The sequence below is a fragment of the Pteropus medius genome, unplaced genomic scaffold (genome assembly GCF_902729225.1).
Source record: "Pteropus medius unplaced genomic scaffold, Ma_sr-lr_union100, whole genome shotgun sequence".
Lineage (NCBI taxonomy): Eukaryota > Metazoa > Chordata > Mammalia > Chiroptera > Pteropodidae > Pteropus > Pteropus medius.
In genome coordinates, this window is record NW_024340699.1 from 13,726,207 (window position 1) to 13,747,337 (window position 21,131).

General features: G+C 39.6%; 1 protein-coding gene and 1 pseudogene across 1 annotated transcript in view; both read left to right on the forward strand.

Moving 5' to 3' along the window:
- The window catches only part of RNF216 (ring finger protein 216), a 118,124-nt gene that overhangs the window by 15,096 nt on the left and 81,897 nt on the right, over positions 1–21,131 (forward strand). Inside the window, 6 exon segments of the mRNA XM_039878562.1 lie at positions 2,495–3,166; positions 4,138–4,214; positions 9,681–9,783; positions 10,871–11,035; positions 16,155–16,269; positions 20,845–20,984. Coding sequence (XP_039734496.1) covers positions 2,495–3,166; positions 4,138–4,214; positions 9,681–9,783; positions 10,871–11,035; positions 16,155–16,269; positions 20,845–20,984 — 1,272 coding nt within the window.
- On the forward strand, positions 9,115–9,235 carry LOC120616903 (uncharacterized; annotated as a pseudogene).

Genomic DNA, 21,131 nt, shown 5'->3' on the forward strand with positions numbered 1-21,131 from the left:
TCTGCTGAAGTTCTCAATCTAGTCTTTTATTTCCTTAAACATGCTAAATAAGCATGTTATTATTTTAGAATCCATATCCGGTGACTTCACTATCTGAAACCTCCGTAGATTTGTTTCTCTTGTCTGCTACTTCTCTTGGTTGAGTTTTCTATTATGTTGCATCCGCTTCTTATGTGCCTAGTTATTTTTTATTGAATAATAGTCATCGTTATGTATGAAAAATTTGAGATTCTAGATGATGTTAGATCTTTCTTTAGAAATGGCCCACTTTTGTGTCTCAAAGGTTAGGGGACCAGTAATCTCAGATTCATAGATTTAAACTATCCAAACTAGGATTCAGTTTCTGAGAGGTATTTCCAGTTTACCCTTATTCAGTGGAGTAGCCCTTCAAGGACTCACATTAGAGCTTGAGATTTACCAGCATCCTTGCCCTTGGTGAATTCTGAATTCCAGTTTTTGTGCCCATAGCTTCTCAGTAAGAATATCAAAGGGTTTGTTCATCTTCTCATTCTTTAGCCAGGTCTAGAATTGGCAAATGCATCTGTAGGGGGAAAGTATCCTAATGTGGGGCTCATACTGCTGGATTTCTTCCTCCTGGATCCTGTCCCCCTATATCTGAGTCTGTCAAATAGGTGTTTTGGTTTTGGTTTTGCCTTGATATTTTGACCAGGTTTTCTGCTTTTCCCCCAATAGAAGGACTGATCTGAGTGTTCTAGCATGCCATTACTGGAGTCAGAAGTCCACATTTGTGTGTTTACCTACATGCTTTCTGAATCACTGTGTTCCAATAATTCTTGATTATATAGTTGATTATGTAGTTGGGTTTCGCTTAGTGGTTCTATTTAAAGAGACTTCAATTTAGTAGGTGAATTGATCTCATTTATATTTATTAATGTGACTATTATAGTTTGTCTTTAGTTCTTTCATAGTATTTAATATGCTTTATGTTTTTATTGTTTTTAAAAATAACCTTTCACTATATTACCTGCATCATTGGAGTTTTATTTTTATTTATATTGGGAGTGTGTTCTTGCTGATTAATTTGAAAGGTTTTTATCTGTAGTTTTATTCTTACTAGTTCTTCAAGTAGTTACTTTTATACTTTAAAATGCTGTCTTAAAAAAATAATAAATAAATAAAAATGCTGTCCTTATAGATGTCATTGGATTTACCAGCTTTATGTGTATTTTTTGACCCCCAGCTTCTCCACTTCCTCTCCCAACTTTTGATGGTTTACCTTATTTCTATAAAACCATGACTTAAAACGTTTGTATTACATTCTCTATAGAAATCAAAACAATATGCGTAAAACTGAAGTCTCTTCACCAGCCCCTTTCTCCCTGGGATTTCCCAGAAGAACTTTTGTTATCAGTGTGGCATGTATCCTTCCAGATCTTTTTCTTTGAATATGTGTGTATATGTGTATGCATATATGTGCTTTTAGATATGGTTGGTTATGTTTATGTCTGTTTTGATTTTTTTTTTTTTAAATATAAAACCATTCTGTGTATTGTTTTGCATCTTTTCTTCACTTAAATGACATTTCTTGGTGAGCTTTCCATTTCAGGATCTATGGAGGTACCCCTTTTGGGGAGAGGGGAGTTGGAGACTTTTATAGAGCAAATAAATGATAATTTGCTTAGCTGTCTCTTAGGAACGAACTTTAAGATGTCTCCATTTCTTTTCTATGTTAGAAGCATTGTGGCAGTGAATATCCTTGTATCTGCCCCTTTTAGATACATAACGGTTTGTAGAATAGGTATGAAAAAAGTGATGCGAATAACACATATGGATATACATTTTTTTACTTTAATAAATAATGCCAAATTGCTCTCCGAATTTCACCAGCAGTTTTCTCATATCCTTACTAATGGCTTGATATTATCTAGCTAAAAAATTTGCTAGTCTTATGAGGGGGGTTCAGAATCTTATTTTAATTTTAATTTTGTTGATTGTTAATGAGATTTAGATTATTTTCATATGTTTATTGAACATTTCTCATTTCTTTACTGTGTTGTCACTTTTTCATTATTTACTATGCACTTTTTTTTTTTTTTTCGGTTTTAGTGGTCTTATGTGAAATGATAATTCAAACTATAATTCAGGCTTCAGTCTATGAATTGTTACCTTGATTCTTATAGTTAGTATAGTATGATCGAGTTTCAGTGTTAAAATAAGTGTGAAAAGTAGGTCTTGTGGACGAGGGTGTTTTTGTTTTTGTTTCTTTCCTGTCCTATCTCAGAAGCTCAATATAAATACATAAGGAGACATAGACATAGGAAAGAAATTGAATTATTATTATTAAAATTTCATTTTTTCTTAGACAAGTAAACCGCAAACATCACGACCCAATCTCATCAAACCAGCTGCCCAGTGGCAAGATCTCAAAAATTTGGGAGAAGAAAGGCCTAAAAAGTCTAGAGCAGCCTTTGAATCAAATAAGAACAGCTTTTTTTCAGTGTATAACAGCTCATTGTTTGATTCTGGGGCACAGGATGATTCTGAGGATGACTACGGTGAATTTCTGGATCTTGGGCCTCCTGGAGTTTCTGAATTCATTAAGCCAAGTAGCCAAACAAAAAGAGAACCCAAGCCTGGACCAAGTCATAACCAAGCAGCAAATGATATGGTCAAACCCAGATCAGGGCCAAAAATCATTATCTGGGGAGAAAATAGTCTTCTTTTTCCAGAAGGCAATCCTTTGCGCACTCGGAACCAGTCATCTGAAGACTCAGAGACAGAGCTGTTATCAAACCTCGGAGAATCAGCTGCCATCCTAGATGACCAGACCATCGAAGACGACTACTGGTTAGACCACCCTTATTTTCAATCTTTAAACCAGCAGGCACGTGAGATAACAAACCAGGTGGTCCCTCAGGAGCGGCAGCCGGCAGGAGAACTGGGCCCACTGTTGTATCAGCACAAGCGCCCAGGGCTGGCTTTCCCACGGCCAGAGCCCCAGCAGGATGGGATTCCGGGCCCCTCTTCTCCTCCTCCTGCCCAACCTCTGGGGGAGCTTGAAGACCAGCAGTTAGCAATAGATGACGAAGAACCAGGCCCAGCCTTTCCGCTGCCAGGATCTCAGGAGCCCAATTTGGAAAACCTTTGGGGGCAAGAAGCTGCGGAGGTAGATCAAGAAGTCGTTGCACTATTAGTGAAAGAAACAGTAAGTTGTATTTTATTAAGTAAATAATTATAGACATTAAATAGGCTAAGTTTTCTTCTATTGCAAAAACGTGTGTGTGTGTGTGTGTGTGTGTACGTGTACACACACACTTCATTTCCCTAAGGAGTATCCAGCTGGATACATAGAGGAGAAACTCTGAAAACATGAAAATTGAACCAGGATTCTTTAATCTATCCTTACCCCCTACCAAGCCCTCTGGGATTCTAGCTACAGATCACAGGTGCCCTGGTGCTGTCATAAGAGCAGTCATCCAGCTTTTAAAAAGGTATTGAGTTAACTCCAAAGTCAAATCCTTAAAGTGGGCTTATAAGATTTACCTAGAACTGCACTGTCCAATGTGGTAGCCTCATGTTACTGTTTAAGTTTAAATGTCTTGCAACAAGTAAAATTACAGTTCTGTTTCCAGTGGCACCATTCACATTTTAAGTGCTCAGTAGCCACATGAGGCTGAATGGCTGCCATATTGGAAAGCACAGAATAGAATGTTTCTGTCACTGTATAAAATCCTGTTGGATATCACTGATCCAGAAAGTAGTGAAGGGCTTTATGTCTGGGCTCGGCTGTCGTTTGCCTTTGAACAGTCTCTTAACCCTTCTTTCCCCAGGTTTCATCTGGCCCACTGGGTCATGTGCTTCTCAAGGATAGTGCTGTATTCATCTTGAGACTTCCTTTACCTAAGCAGAGATGTTCAATATTTATTGAAATAATGAAGAATGGACATGCAAAATGGGAGCAGAGGACCAGATAATCTCTAGGGACCTTTCTAGATCCCATATTTTATGTAGACAGATAAATCTGGGCACCTCGTATGGAATATTAAGCCAGACGCAAACCTGCCTTATAGCCCTTTCCTAGACTGTAGTCATTTTATATACTTTTTGCATCTGGTTTTTATTACAGTTTGAAACCATTCTAGTGGATGAAATGTAAATGTTTTTATTCCTTTCCAGGAAGCGAGATTTCCAGATGTAGCAAATGGATATATTGAGGAAATAATTCATTTGAAGAATTATTATGATTTGAATGTGTAAGTATACCACCTACCTTTTCTTTATTTTTTATGGTGGTAAAATATACATAACAAATATTTACCATTTTAAACATTTTTAAGTGTACACTATATTTTCATTTTTGCACAGCCATCACCACCATCGGTCTCCAGAACTTTTTCATCTTCCTAAACTGACACTCTGTATTAAATACTAACTCTCCATTCCCCACTCCCTCCCTATAGCCCCTGGCACTCACCATTCTATTTTATGTCTCTGTGAATTTGACTACTTCAGGAACCTCATAAAAGTAGGATCACATAGTATTTGTCCTTCTGTGACTGGCTTATTTCACTTACCACCTTTCCCAGGTCAGCAGTCCAGAGGAAGTCTTTTTTTCTGATTCGTGCAAACACACTGTTGGTGCCAGCAACAGCCCTGTCTTTCCACCTCGGTCCAGAGGCAGCCACTATTGCCAGTTTTTAAACCAAGACTGAATCAAGGTTTCATTGTGTATTTGTTAATATTTAGCGCCTTAATCTAGAACATACTTTTTAAAGAATGTCTTTGATTTTTTTTTTTCTCCAGTAGTTTTGAACATAAGAAGTTGAAAGGCTGTACAATGGACACCCATATATCTACCACCTAGATTATTATCTGGCATTCTACTGTAAAGAAGATTTTGCCTTTTTACTTCCTCCTGCTCTTTTTTTTTAAATCACTATGAATATACGGTTTTGTATAAGTGGTGTTTTATAAACCAGTTACAATTTTTCTTTTTGATACTGAACTATCCTAAATTTGGCCAGTAGGAGGAGCCTCTTCAGATGTACCTGTGCTTTTTGGTATGACTCCATTAGCCTTTGAGCACGTCCTTACTTCCTAATGTGCCAGCTTGCCCTAGGCTTACCTTGAACTTCTCTGCCTCAAACCTAGAACCTGTCATTTCTCCAAGAAATCCAGGTTTCTTGGAACGAGGATTGATATTTATAAAGTAACATCGCTACTAGCGTGTCACTATTTCTAGGCCCTTTCAAGGGACAGACCAAAGAAATACGGTTTTTTAAATCATGAATTTATAATTTCCCATTCGGCCATTAACGTTACGGGTTTTTTTCCTCAGTCTTTCTAAGTTTTACATTTTGAGTTGTTTTTTCTTCCACTAAAAATGTAAATTCTAATAACGTTAATATATTAATTTTCTTTATCCTACAATATACATAAAATAATTTTTAAACTATAGTGCTAGTGTTACTACTAATACTAACTTTACTGAGTAAAGTGAATAATGCTTATAATTATTTTTGCAATTAGTGTATATTACACTAAGGCAAAACATTTAGAAAGTAGACCATGGTGAGTCATAGATTGATGATGGTGGTCGGTTCCGGAAATTCTGTAGCCATTATCTCATCAAATAAATAATCCCTTTGCCCCATTCTCTTTCTCATCCTGTAACACTTCTCTTCTCCCCATGTCCTCTATGCCTCTCAACCCCATCTCTCTGTCTCTGAGATACATTCCGGATTGTTTCTTCAGAGCTATCTTCCGGTTCACTAATTCTCTTTTCATGGGATGTAACCTATTAAACTCATCCGCTATGTTTTTAATTTTAGTGTCTACATTTTTCATTTCTAGCATTTTAAAAAAATTCTTCTGGTTATTTTTCTAATGTTTTATTTTTTTGCCTGTATTTTAAAATTTTTTCTTTAAATACAATGAACATAGCTTTTTTGTGTTCTGCATGTTTTGAGTATGTAAACCACATGATAGCTGTATTATTTTTAATTAATAAACTTTATTTTAAGAGCAGTTTTAGATTCATAGCAAAGTGGAGCAGAAACAACTCCATTTTTAAAATGAAAAATATCTCCTAGACTTCAGTTCAACTAAAAAACAACCGATTTTATTTTTATGTATCCTTTTAGTTCTTGGAATGAAAACGGTTTTTTTCAGAGAGGAAATACAGTTTGGGGTATCTTACTTATGAAATAATGTTAAGTATGAAACATTTTCCATTTTTTTCCTTCATGGTGTTAATGATTGCCTTTAATAACAATTACTCTATTGAATTTTCCTCTTTGTTAAATATTTTGTTTGTTCATAGTTTTCACTAACGCTCTGATGAACATTATTCTGCATATAGCATTTTTAAAATTATTTACTACATGCTGAAACCCTAAATTACAATTTGGAGCCTGGGATTATAAACAAATTCATGGTCCTTGGAAATATTTTCCAGATAGCTTTCCAGCAGAGTTGTACCACTGTACGTTGCTGTTGGAAATATGTGAATTGCTTTAATAATTCCTGATAATATTGAATAATGGTGCTAGGTTTTTTTGTTGTTGACTGTACATAAAAGTAATCTAATATTTTATGTTGCATTTTTTTTTATAATTGGCTGGATGGCATTTTTCATATGTTTGTTTACTAATTGTATTTTCCTCCTTTGTGAATTGTTAACCCTTTTTTTATTGAATTTTTTTGTTAAGGTTTTCCTGATTATGAAACATACTTGTTTATTTTAGAAAATATAAATAATAAAGTATAGACGTAGCAGATTTAGTTACAGAATACTGATTTGAATAGGAAATACCAAGTGTATTTTTTAATAATTTATAGCAAATATTAAAGTAACCCTTTAGAAATTTTAGTATACCTTAATGTTACCCTCTCATTCTACAAATGAACATATTATTTTTTATCTATCTGCAAGATTAGTTGTCTGTGAAATATTAGTAAAATGTGACCAAATTGACAGATTCTGTGACAAGTTTGCTGTCCTGCCTCTTGAGTCTCATGTGTTTTTTCCTAGGGACCTAACTGACTAGCCTTTTGCATCATTCAGAAACAAATATTCATTCTTAAAGACATAAAAATTCTCATGAAGTCCAAAAGAAAGGGAACGTAAAGTAATTGTATTGAATTTTTTTCAGACCTACAGCCTGATTTTCCTGACAGTGCTTTCCTCTCATCCCTGGGTCTTTAAATCACTGCTAGATGTAACCAGCTGGTCATGTTAGCAAGGGGGTACCTGTCCACCAGAGAACCTCCTATGATGGGACTCAACTCTTTGGCTGGTTAAGACTTTTCACTCACTCAAATTGGATCCAGACAGCAAGAAGTATCTAAGGAATAAAAGCTTGGGGTGCTAGTCTGGCTTACTTAGGAGTGCTTAGGAGTGCTTTCTCGAGACCCTTTAGTTTGTCAGGTGAGACCCTTTAGTTTGTCAGGTGAGATCAAGCCTGAAATAATAGGAATAGGTGGGCAGATCTGAGTTAGACCGGCCTCCCATTGCCTCGGCCCCAGGCTGTAAATATTAATGCATTGGATTGTAGCTTACTTCTGTAGAAGGGAAACTTTGTCCTTAATTATTTGTGTCATCAAAAGTCTGTTAACCTCCAGGAAAGTTCTGTTGGTAAGAGTAGAGAAAATATTAAATGGAAACAGTTTTTGACAGTTCAAAGTGAATGCCTCTCATTTCTGCCACGTGGAACTTCACATCTTATAGCAACTCAGTACGTGAATTTCTTAATAGTGTTGAAAATATAAAATGAATTAAGAACTCCTAAAATGTTCGGAGGTTTTGCCCCCAGAAATTAGACTTACTATTCTACCTCTATATCATGCTGTATTATGTACTTTAGAAAATACATAAAAATAGAAAATTTTAAAGGATGAGATTTTTAAAAAAAGAAATAGGAATTTTAATACTTTCTTCCAACACTTCAGCAGATCATCTTCCATGCACCCGAGTTGGAAACCACTGGCTTCACTAATAGATGGCCATTCTGGCAAAGATTGCTGTTTTAACTTTCCACACATTTCTGGTATCTGGCAGTTTGTTGGCCTGTGGCAGCCACACTGATGGGAACATTACAGACAGGCAGTCGAATGGAGGAGCTGCCCTGCCTCTGGTGTGTAGTCCTTCAGGGTATGCGCGACTGGAGTTGAGTTGCTGGGAACAGTAGGCCTTTCCCCACAGGTAGTGGGTTCTTAGTGGTTGTTAACTCTCAGGTCGGCCTTCAGAGATCCGTGTAACCTACAGTGCTCATCATTTCGTCCTGGAACAAAGAGTTACCATTGATGGCAGTGCTTTTAGAGGGAGAGGTGCTCAGAATTCTTGTCTTCCCTTGCTATAGCCATGATATGGGAAGGGGTTATTTCCTGTCACTGGGCCTCCGGCACTGTGTTCCAGGAGATGGACATGGTGATAAGGACGAGGAGAGCTTAGAGAAGCAGCATTTGGGGCTCCCAGAAATGATGGTGTTGAAGTGTGCTGACTGGTCTTGGAGTAGGATGAGGAGGGGCTTTGCGGAGGGTTCTCAGAGGGTTGCAGAGGAAGTGTGCCCCTCCCCATTTTGTGGTCCCCAATCACTTGGATGAGGAGAGGAGCTAGAGGTAGACTTTTCCTCCATTCTCTTTCTGTCGGACCTGTCTTAGCATTAAAGGTCCACTATTGACACTGGACAGGAAGGACCTGGGAAGAAGGGAGTCAAGTGAGAATCATGGGTGGGGCACTTATGAGGGGGCAGAGTCGTCCTGAGAATCTGCAGGAGCAGAGGAGGGAAGGATGGGGAGAGGGACCTTCTTGGTAGTGAAGAGTCAGGCTGCACACCACCCAAACTGACCTCGCACTGTGGCATCATCCAGGAGCACAGTTTGTCGCCAGTTTTGGTGATTACAGGCTGAAGAGCGTTGCTGGTCAACACTTGTATTGTAAATCTGTGTGTATCTGACTCCTCCCATCCTTACCTTTGCAGTGTTACATAGTGTTGATAAAGAGGCAGGCTTGGGTTTCGTATTAAGAGCAGACCATCTGTTCCTTCACCTCGCAGGCTGAGTAAACTGAGTGTCGCTCAGATCGCTCATAGGGATTTATACAACTGCACGGTTACAAAAATAGAGGTGAATTAACAGGGCTTTTACATTTCTTTCTACGGCCATCCACCCTGAACATGCCTGATCTTGTCTGATCTCGGAAGCTAAGCAGGGTCAGGCCTCCTGGTTAGTACTTGGATGGGAGACCACCTAGGAATACCAGGTGCCGTAGGTGTTAAAAAAGAAAATAAAACATTTCTTTTATTCTTTTAGCAAACTATTTTTAATTGTGAATGTGAGTACATATTTTCCCCACCCTTTGTTATATAGTTTCCTGACAAATGGATACTTTTCATTTAAATTCTGTAGTTCTATGTAGTTCAACCAATAAGAATTTCAGTGACTTCATTACATTGACACCAACTAATAGAAAAACTTCAGAGGGGTTTGCATTCATCAGTATGTTTATTGCTTTGGAAGCTAGCAAGAAAAAATAGAAATTCAATGTAATTGTCTTATTTGTCTATTTGTTTCGTTTCCTGATCTGCAAACATTTAATTCCGTGACGGGCCAATTGTAATGTGTAACTAGGGCCTTTACTTTTCGAAATGTGTGTTTGAATCAATGGGCAGTTGTGGGGTCTGGAAGCAATATGAAAGTGACATCATTTATTTTTGCAGACTTTGTAATTTTCTTCTGGAAAATCCAGATTATCCAAAGAGAGAAGATCGAGTCATTATCAACCCCACTAGCAGCCTGCTTGCCAGCCAAGATGAGACAAAGGCAAGTGCCATGCTCTTTTTTTTATGGTCTCTACCTAGAAATGCTCTGCTTCTTACATCATCTTTATGGGAAGAAGGTGCTTTGTCAGGACACATTTTTCAAGACTAGCCAGGAAAATAGGATTTCAGAATATACTTAGACTTCAGTGGGATTTCCCAACCTGAGCCACTTTGACATCTGTATTTAATTTCAATTCTCTCTTCCCTTTTCCATAAAATACAAAACAAATTCTCTATTTCTTTAATACTACAAAGCAAGTTTCTAAAATGAAACAAGAATTGGCCGAGATTTTTGATATCATTTCAGTTGGGATAACATTTTATCATCAAAAATTTTAATTACACGGTAAAGTCGAAAGATCTTACATTTATCACCTATATACCCAGCAGCAGTACTGTTAGAAGGTAACATTTTCTCTACTTTGTCACATATCCATCTCTCTGTCCATCGGCACATCTCTTACATTTTATTTCATTATAATGCACTTCAGCGTAAATCACTACAACATCAATACACTGCCCAAACATACTTCATCATGTGGATCATTGCCTAGAGTTCAATATCTCTTCATGGTTTTGATGTAAGATTTATATACAGTGCACACACTTATGTCACCAAATCCCGCATCAAGATATAAACAGTTTGATTTTTAAATCTCAATTATTGCCTTCGTTTGTGATCCAAACTAGTGATTCGTGTAAGTAGTTAAGGAAAGTGTAGTCCAGAACTACGTCACTCGGTCCCTCTACTCCCTACAAATTCTTCTATCTCTTTTACTTATTCCGTAGCCTGAAAACAATTAATTTTCCTAAACATTTTGTAAAAAGAAGATGGCTGAAAGATCGGGTTCAAATCCCCAGCTATCCTTTTTTTGTAGCTCTAACTAGTGAAACTCGTCTCCAGACTCTGGAGAGCCGTTTAGCTTCTCCGCTTCACCATTTCTTCGTATCTGTTCAGGACTGGAACCTCTTTGTAGAGTAACTAGGAGTGGGATGGTTTTATTCTGGACTAAGCATTCCTTCAGGTGACTTCCCCTCACGGGACGCACACTGTCTGGCTCTAACGCTGTGCTCCTCTCTCTTTTCAGTTGCCTAAGGTAGACTTTTTTGACTACTCTAAGTTGGCTCCTCTTGACCAGCGCTGCTTCATCCAAGCTGCCGATCTCCTGATGGCCGACTTCAAAATGCTCAGCAGTCAGGACATCAAGTGGGCCCTGCACGAGCTCAAAGGACACTATGCAATCACCCGAAAGGTACACCGTTGGTCTTCCTGGTGGGGTCACACCTCTTGACTACTTCCTGTGATAACGGAGTGAAGAGTTAACGCTTGTGGAAGTTGGGATGGTTTTTCATAGCGAAGTGCTAAGGCGGGTGTCAGGGTGAAGCACAATAGACAAAGGTGCTTGTGGATCAGGAAGAATCAAATGCAGAGAGATGCTAGATTAGAAGCAGGGGACGTTCAGGCAGGACCATGACGACGCGGGGGGGAATGAATTTTACTAGGTAATGCAGGGTGCCTGGAATGTGGGAGACGTGTCCAGGGCCGTTCCTCCCCCTCCTGCCACGGTGGTTGTTACCAGTTACATGAGGCAAGGTCTGTAAAGCGCCCAAGAGCCCGGCACTGCCCGGTGATGAACGCTGGTCTGCCTCGGAACAGAGTGGGCAGCTGCTGAAAGAGCCCAGTGTTGTTTTCCCCAGGGCCCTAAATAATATTCCACTAAGGGCCAATGTCCCAAGGCTTAGCAGGGTGTCAGTCACCAGGTAACGCAGACGCGCCTTGTTGGTGAAGTCCACCGCGTGGATCCTGTCTCATGGCAGTCAGCCAGGACAGGAGAGCTGCACCAGCAGGTCTTTGGCTAGTTCCTCTTCCTCTCTTCTGCCATGGAATCCATTTCTCCTGTTAAAGTTTTCGTGATTCCCAGCAAACTGCTTTTTTCCAAAAGATAAACAAATGGGAAGTTATTTTAATGGTTAAAACACCCACGGGGTCTTAACTCGGAAGAAGGTAAACCCCCAAGCGGATGTGGCCTCGCGCCGAGTGTAGATTGCCAGGAAAATCCAGGCAACTGTCATTGAACTCCTGATTGTAGATTAATTTTAAGTAAAATTTCTCTGAAGGGAATACAGAGTTAGTCCTTTCTGTTTCTAAATCTCATTCCCCATGTTCGCTAACTAGGAAACACCTGTACTGTCATTGAAAAGTGAATGAGCTTCCCCCAAAACTAGTGGCTGCAAGAAAGCTGGGGCTGTTTTATTGCGAGACCCTGCCTGGCAATCTACTGCTCCAGTGGTGCCTCACACCTTTCCTGAGCACGCAGGGAGCCCAGAGGAAGAATCAAAGGGCAGCAGCAGGAGACGCCTCCTGTGGTCTGTGGCCCTCGTTAGTAATGTCCGTGCCACCGGTGTGCTCATCCCACAGCCCACTCGTTATTTGGTGGGAGTGTGTACGGTTTTGTGGCTCATTTTCATTTATACCTTCCTGTCCCTTTCCTCGTCTTTCTGGCTCTTTATGGTTTTTTATGGTGTCTGCTTGTTTTGGTGGGTGGTTTGAAAATTTACAGGGTTTTGAAATGAGGTTGGGCTGTTTGAATAAAAGTGGCGTGTTTAAGGGAGAGTACTGTTTGGCAGGAGCTAAAATCTGGCATGCTTGGTTACAGCTGAGAACTCCTCCCTGCTGTGTGCAGATGGTGCCCAAGAGCTCTGCCCTGTAGAAAGTGACACTCATGGGGACAGGGATGAGGAAGACACGCCCAGAGATGTTTTGTAATTATGGCAATAACATGTTTTCCCTGTGCATGGCCAGGCTGCTCCCCACATACGACGATGGCTCGGGGAAGCATGTCCACTGTGAAGACAGAGTCACATTTCCCTGAATTTTTTTTTTCACATTTTGTTATAAACATCAAGCATGTATAAAAGGGGTTGTATTATAATGAGCCCGTGTTCAGTCATCACTCAGCTTCAGTAATTACCAGCTACTACCCAGTATGGTTTCATCTTCACCCCACCCGCTGCCTCCTCCCAGACTGTTTTGAAGCAAATTCCAAGGCATCATCTATCTCATTTCCTTTTCATCCATGACTCTATTACTGTTTACTTTTGAAAGATAAAGAGTCTTTTTGGAAAACTATAATCAAAATACCGTTATCACAACTTAAAAATCAACATCATTAGATATCCAGTCTATGTTCAAATTTCTCTGAATGTGTCAAAATCATTTTAGCAGTTTGGTTATCTGGGGTTCCAAGTAAATCTCTTTATTTTAGTTGGTATATTATTTCAATCCTTTTTAATGTGTAAATTTTCTCTCCTCTCTCTCCCAGGCTGCAGTCTCTGCAGCTTTTTTGTCATCAAATGCCCATTATAGTGTTTTAGGTCATCCCTCAAAGGAACTTTGGCCATTGTCACAAATATCCTAAAAATCATACCAGACTGTATTCTTGATCTTTGGTGGATATTTGATTTGTGAACATGTGCAAGCCAGAGGGAGAAATGCCAGATAACAGCAAAAAGGAAATTTATTCTTCAGTGATCTGTTGTTCCTGTGTCCTTCCCGTTAGGTTTCTTGAATACTTACTTTGTGGTCGTTACTGGCTCTACGCAGGGAACACTGACATCAGTAGAACACGAATTAGCTTCCTTCCAAAGAGGTTTAAGTCTGAGAGTTTTTTTAAAAAGATTAAAACAGTGTGATGAGTATTATAAAAGAGAAGTACATGAGAGAACACTAGGAAGGAAATGAAGGTGTCATTCGAACAGTCTCAAAAAATTAAAAGATGTTTTTGCTAGAGGAGTGATATGTGCAAAGGGTAAGAGGCAAGAAAAAGTACTCGCGGTGCATTCGTGGTGTGTAGGTGTGAATTATAGCTAGCAGATCTCAGAAGGAAGGCATTCAGATGACCTAATTTTATGTGGTCTACGTAACTAGACCTTTAGTCACTGTTACGTGATGATCGTTATAACTATTAAGTAAGATTTTATAGGCTCCTTTAAATTTGTAGACAACATTTTGTTTTAAGAAACAGTTCCCTGGCAAGTACCAGTTTGTGTTCCTGTGTGTGGATTTTTATTTTCTGCGAACTAGAAACATTATTTAAATGGGACAAGGTAAAGCTCATTGCAGTCAGAAGCCTCTGTGTTTTATGCCAGTGCAATGTGGTTGAAAACTTAGTGGACTACGAGTTTGAGCTCTGCGTTCACATTCCGGTTTCATTGGTTGCTGGTAAATGACGTCTGCCTTGTTTATAAAATGCAAATTGTGATGCCTGTCCTGCCACCTCCCCTGAATTTTTACAAATGGTCCTGGTTCACGGTGGAGTATTTATTTGGGGGTAAAGCTGAGTAAAAATCAATTAGTAATCCTGCAGCTGAGTACAAACATGAGTGACTTTAAGATTAGTATCTAAGGGTTTGTAGGGAACCCTTGGAGTCATGAGAACTCCAGGAAAAAGAAACAAGAAGCAAAGGAAGCAGTCCTGCAGCCATGGAGGGCGTCATCGGTGGAGGTAGAAAGGTAGCAGGATGAGTGTCGTTGTTGGCCAGCTCTTGGTGGGGTTTCACTGAGTTCAGATCCTAGCGTTAATGAAGGTATGATGGGACAAGTTTCTTCTCTCTAAGCCTTGCTTCACTCTGTAAAAGAACTAATACCTCCCTCAGGAGATCATTGTGAGAATCGAATGAGATACGGAGTAGGAAGGTCCAGGTGTCGGGCTTATTTAGCTCATGGGCAGTGTGTATAGCAAATGCCTTATAATCCCCCAACTGAAGAGCTTGAAAAAGAAGGGCTTGGAGGTGGGTTAGGGTGAGGAGTGATCCTTCTCTCGTCTGTAACTAAGGCCTTTTGTTTTGCTGTCCTACCACAGAGATACACAGGTGTTTCTCTAAGATAAGTGGGTCAGAATGTGATTTATTAGCAACATTCTTATAACATGTACAGGGCCCTATAATCTTTTGTTCAGCAAATCAGGTGTTAAATATGAACTGTGCAGGTGGCTGAGGATACACCCTGAGCACTGGTGCATCCCTGCCCTCCAGAGGCTCCCAGTCCAGTGGCGGAGATGCAACAGTATCAAACAGAACATATATAATTACAGCTGATAAGTATTTTGAAAGAAAAATACAAGGTGCTTTGAAAGAGTGTAGTAGGACATAAAGTAGACTAAGAGGCTCCAGGAGGGCCTCCCTGACCAAGTGACATTTAACCACAAACCTGAGTATTATTTAAGTTGGAGTTCAGGAAGGGGGCGTGGAAGACAATGGTTCCATTTCCTGGGATGAGGACACTGTAAGAGAGCCGATCTGAAGGGAAAGGATCGTGAATTCAGTGTGGGAGACGTTGGATTCCCAACATGCCGCGTGGGGTCCGTGAGACAGCCAAATATAAATTATTCGCTGGGTGGTTGAGTGGGCAGCAAAAGTGGGAAATACAGACAGGAGAATGGATTTAGGGTCATCAGTATATGGGAGGAAACCTTACCAGCCTGGACGAGGTACCCTAGAGGGTGACGAGAGCCGAGGCTGCCCCAAGGACTTGCAGCATCTAGGGACAGAGCAGAGAGGATGGCGGAGGAGGGGCAGCGCAGGGAGGAGGCAGGAAGCAGGAAGCCAGGACAGCGGTACATTGGTCTGCGTTATTAATACCTCTGAGACGTCAAGGTGAGGGCTGAGACGCAGGTGTTAGACTTGGCCCTGTGTTATGAAGTAGACTAGCAAGTGGCATGGTGGGTTCGATGCCAGATTGGAGGGAGTTGCAAAGCTCGTAGGAGGTGAGGTGATAAAACAATGTGTGGCTCGCTCCTTTGGTAAATTTGGCTACAAAGAGGGGCCAGTAACAAAGGGGAAGGATGCCGAAGGAGGAAGGGTTTTCTTTTTTAAGATGACAAAGACTTGAGCACACTTAAATGTCTATTGGAAAGATCTAAAACAGGGAGAAGCTACAGGTATGGCAGGAGAATTTTGCGCTCCGGCGTGCAGTACAAAGAAGGGGTAGTTATAGGTGAAAGCAGCGAAGACTGGGGGCAAGTGGAAGGGGCATGTTCACCTGAGGGACACCATGTAAGATGGCCTGTGAAATGCAGCTCGCTGGCCATTTGTTACATGATTTAACCTGTACTTACTCAGGGACAGTTTGAGCAGTTTCTGTTATGTCGCCCTTGAATTTGTCAGCATTTTGGTTCTGCCATCGTAGCAGTTTATGAAAGAGAAAAAAAAAAATGAAATGCTACCTATTTATTTGGCCACTAACTATTTCTGTAAGGTGGGCAGGAGAGAGAGCTGAAACTGAGTCAAAATGAGATTTGGGCATTGCCTGCGTTTCACATATTCTTCTGTCCCATCTATAGTGCTAACCTTTTTCTCTTTCTCAATTTTTAGGCCTTTTCTGATGCCATTAAAAAATGGCAAGAGCTATCGCCAGAAACCAGTGGAAAAAGAAAAAAGAGAAAAGAAATGAATCAGTATTCTTACATAGATTTCAAATTTGAACAAGGTAATGGCAAACTGTGAGTGTCACTGACTGTGAAGCTTATATGCAGAACTGTCCCCTTCCTGCACAGCCTATGAGGGATGTCGTGGTACAGCTGCTTAGGGAGTGTCTCCTGGCCAGTCCGAGGAGAGTTTTAGAAAGTTGCTACAGTTGTCTTCTTCCTTCTTTCTGCTTAGGATACACTGTGACAGGAAAACGTAGCGAAATGTCAGAGAATTTGTACATGGAAGAGTTTGGGGACACTCTTAAGTTTCGGAAAAAAATGGTCTTGGATATTTGACGAGAATTAGTTTTATCACTAGTAAAAACTGTCTAGACCAGTGAGATTGATTGCTTACTGCCGAGGGGGTCACTTACACCCCCTGAGAGTGGCTTCTCACAGGAAAAAAAAACAAGCAGCTCTTAAGTAGCCACTGTTTATTTAAAATTCTGTTATTCTTATTGATGAAGTAACTGCTGAAAGCTCTTCGAAGAGGTTGCTTCAGGTCTGATCCCCCCAAAAGGTAAACTTGTTGAATTTTGCAACAAATTTCATCTGAGTTACTGTGTCCAAGAAGAGTCCACTAATTTTCCTATAGATTGCCTCAAGAAGGAATATTTCCATTTCCTTTTCATTTTTCTGTTATATCTGTATTTAATTACATAACTTGATTTCAGGTGTGACTGAATGGAATCTCCATGAGATAGCTATAGAGTTGGAAAGTATTTGAATATATGAACTCTTCGGGACCTAAAAGAAATGCCCTAGGCTCTGACTCCTCAGGTCCCCAAGCTAGTCCGTGGAGCAGTGCCCTCCTGACATGGCATTCTCACAGGTCTTTGGCAGGGTGAGAAAGTGGGGATAGCGTGTAAGTGGTTTTTCACTCAGCTAAATTTATCCACATTTTAGACTAGGAATCCCAAATATGTAGCCATTCCATGCCTGTTCTGACTGTAAGTGGCAGAGAAAGGAAAGTTCTGCTTGATGAAGTGATCCACTCCATTGTTGGTCAGCTGTCTCTTTTAGAAAGTTCTTTTATACCAAGCCAGAAGTTACCTTCCTGACATTTCCTGCCATGGTGTAGTTCTTACCTCTGCAAACACTTGGAGTCTGTCTGTCGCTGCTTTGTCATTCTGATTTGCTTCTGTGTGCCCTTCTCTAGCATGTCGGTATCTCTTGGAGAGTTTGGGTGCGCTGGGCTGGACCAGGGACTCAAGTGAGGTCTACTGTGTAGAGACAGCGGCTGAGGTCTAGATTCTGTGTTTAAGCCCGCGTAGCCCAAGACCATCATGGCTTTTGAAAATCAAAATAGGTCCCACCTTTGGCTCACATTCAGCCTCGGTCTTTTCACCTACCTTGCTTTTAAGTCACAAAGCTCTCTCAGTTTTGCTTCATCTGACATTTTTCCCTATTAATGTCATCTCAGTTCCAGCCCATTGTTTCAGGTGTATCCCTTTAATTTTGGATTCTGATTCTTATACTACACTTATTAGATCATCTTTAAGGACACTAGAAATTAGAAAATACACTTGACATACATTAGTAGTTTAATATTTGTGACTTATAGATACACTTAACCTTTCTTCTCAGCAGTTTATAAGCACATAGGCTAAGGATCCTTCACCTGTTGCAGGAATCCCTTCACCTTTTCAGGTTGTTTTCCATCTAGTCACTGCTCTTTGTGCTATACAGTGCCTCGCTGAAAGAGACTGCCCTTTTTATGGTCCTCATGAGCTGACCATAAGCCTCTTATGAAGAGTCTGGTTAGAATTGGGATGTAAACTGAGCTTCAGTAGTATGCAACATACCACCTTTAGCAGCGCTAACCAAGAAAAAAAAAAAGAGGAGACACAAATGACCAATATCAGGAGTGATCACTTTTTATGGGAGATATCACTATAGACCCTACAGACATCCAAAAAAGAATAATGTGAATAACTTTCACATGTAAATTTGACAACTTAGATGAAAAGGACCAATTACTCAAAAAATACAGACTACCAAAACTTACCCATATAAAACAGATAATTTGAATAGCCCTATATATAGCTATAAAGGAAGTGGAATTCATAATTTTAAATCTTCCAACAAAGACATCTCTAGCCCCAGTTGGTTTCACAGGAAAATTCTTCCCGACATTATTAGAAGAATCAACACCAATTCTACACACACAATCTCTTCCAGAAAATAGAAGAGTAGGAAACACTTCCTGACTCATTTTATAAAGCCAGTGTTACTCGGATAACAAAACCAGAGATAGTACAAAAAATAAAGTTATAGACCAACATTATTCATAAATATAGATGCAGAAATCCTTAACAAAATATTAGCAAATAGAACTTATAAATATGTATTTAAATATATAAAGTATATTTATAGAAATATATAAAAATATTTTTTAAAACATACACTGGGACCAAATGGAGTGTATTCCGGGAATGCAAGCCTGGTTCAGTTTTTGGAAACCAGTCAGTTCAATCTGTCATGTTAAACTAAAGAAACATCACATGACCACATCAGTTGATGCAGAAAAGGTATTGAACACCTATTCATGATTAAAATGCCCAGAAAATTAGGATTCGTGCTTTCTCAGCTTGATAACAGCTACAAGAAAACTCATGGCTAACCTCAGACTTAATGTGAACCCTATTCCCCTGTGATCGGGCAAGGAAAGGATGTCTTCTCTTCCCTGCCATTCCTCATGGTACTGAAGGCCCAAGCCCCCACAATAAAGAAGGAGAATAAAGGTACAGATCAGAAAGGAAGAAGTAAAACTGTCCCCATAGGCAGATGATATGATAGTCTGCATAGAAAATGCCAAGGAATCTACCCCAAACTCCTAGAACTAATAAATGCGTTCAGTATGGTTGCAGATATAAGATCAACCTAGAAAAACCAATTGCATTTCTATATACTGGCAATGAGCATGTGGAAACCAAAATTAAAAAGTGTACCATTTACAGTAGTTCCCCCCAAAATTAAATACTTAAGTGTAAATCTATTAAAATACGAACAGGGCTTATATGATGAAAACTACAAAACACTGAGGAAAACTCAAGATAAATATAAATGGAGATACATACTGTGTTCATGGATTGGAAGACAATATAGTAAAGATGTCAGTCCTCCCACATTATACATAGGCAGGCCTAATTTTATTGTGCTTCATTTTATTGCACTTTGCAAATAATGTGTTCTCATCAACATCAAGGCAAGACCCCTCCACCAGCAAAAAGATTTTGGCTTGCCGAAGGCTCAGGTGGTAGTTAGTATTTTTGAGCAATAAGGTATTTTTTAATTAAGATGTGTCCATTTTTTTAGACGCAATACTATTACACACCTTAAATAGACTACGGTATAAAGTAAATGTAATTTTTACATGCACTGGAGTCCCAAAAAGGTTGTGTGACTTTATGGCACTCTTCGCTTTATTGCCATGGTCTGGAACCCAACCGGAAATACTTCCAAGGTGTGTATGTACAGGCTTAATATAATTCCTATCAAAATCCCAGCAAGATTTTTTGGTAAATACAGGCAAGCCGAATCTAAAATGTATATGGAAAGGCAAGGTAGTATAATAGCTAAAATAATTTTTTAAAAGGATAAAGTAGGGGAAATCAGTCTACCTGATTTCAAGACTTAATTGCATAGCTACAGTGATTAAAACCCACAGGGGCAGAAACATACACAAGTAGATTGATTGAAACTAAAGAATGAAAAACTAGTTTTCTAAATAATAAAAAGTTTTAATTTTTAAAAACTAGTGAGAAAGAACAAGAAAAAAATAAAATGTATCAGGATCCAAATATAGTAAATATTTGTAAAATCAAAAGAAATGTACAAAGAACGACTTTTGTGAGTAATAGGAAATCTAGACGGAGTAGACCATTTTCTAGAAAATGTAAATTAACAAATCAAAGAAGAAATAGAAACCTGAACAGACCAATTACATGATCTGATGTTTATCATTTATTTTTATTCTAAGTTATTTATTATGAATCTAGGTATTAACCTTTCAGCTTTTCTATTTGAAATCCTCAAAATACAAAGTTTAAAAACATAAACACGTGCACCTACTAAAACGGCTAAAATTAGAAAACGATGACACCGGGTATTGATGAACATGTGGAATGACAGGGACTCACGTGCATTGCTGGGGGAGAGAGAGTGTAAATTGGAACAACCACACTAGAAAACTGGCCTATTTTCCAAAGCCAATCCAGCAATTTCATTCCTTGGTGTCTGCTCGACTGAATTGTAGACATATGTTCAGCAGCCCTATTTAACCCCACACTGTAAACCACCTGTCCTCAGTGGAATGGACAGTGACCTGTGTTACAGTCACACAGCCCAATACCGACTGGATAGAAGAGACCTTCCAGTTGGAGCATAACAGGATAAAGATGCGAAAGTCAGAAGTGCACGGCAGGTTAGGGATGGTATGAGCCCATTGTTGTTCCCAAATGGTGGAGTGTGTTCTAGGAAGAACAAAATATGCCGCTAGAAAGTAGGTGGGGCGTGGGCCGCAGATGAGTGCCTGGCCTGGATACCTAGCAAACAGTTGTCTGCATGATTTTGCATTGTTATGTACCTTCTAGGTGACATAAAAATAGAAAAGAGGATGTTCTTTCTGGAAAATAAGCGGCGACATTGTAGGTCCTATGACCGGCATGCCCTCCTTCCAGCTGTGCAGCAAGAGCAGGAGTTCTATGAACAGAAAATCAAAGAGATGGCAGAGGTAGGGAGACGTGCTTAGCATGGGTTTCTGGGATTCTGGTACGCGGTTATGGCTTAGTATGAAACTGTCTTTTAAGATTTGCCATTTCTTTTGAGCGATTAACTTGAATAAACTATAGAGTTTTTAAGAGGGAAAACAAAACTGGGT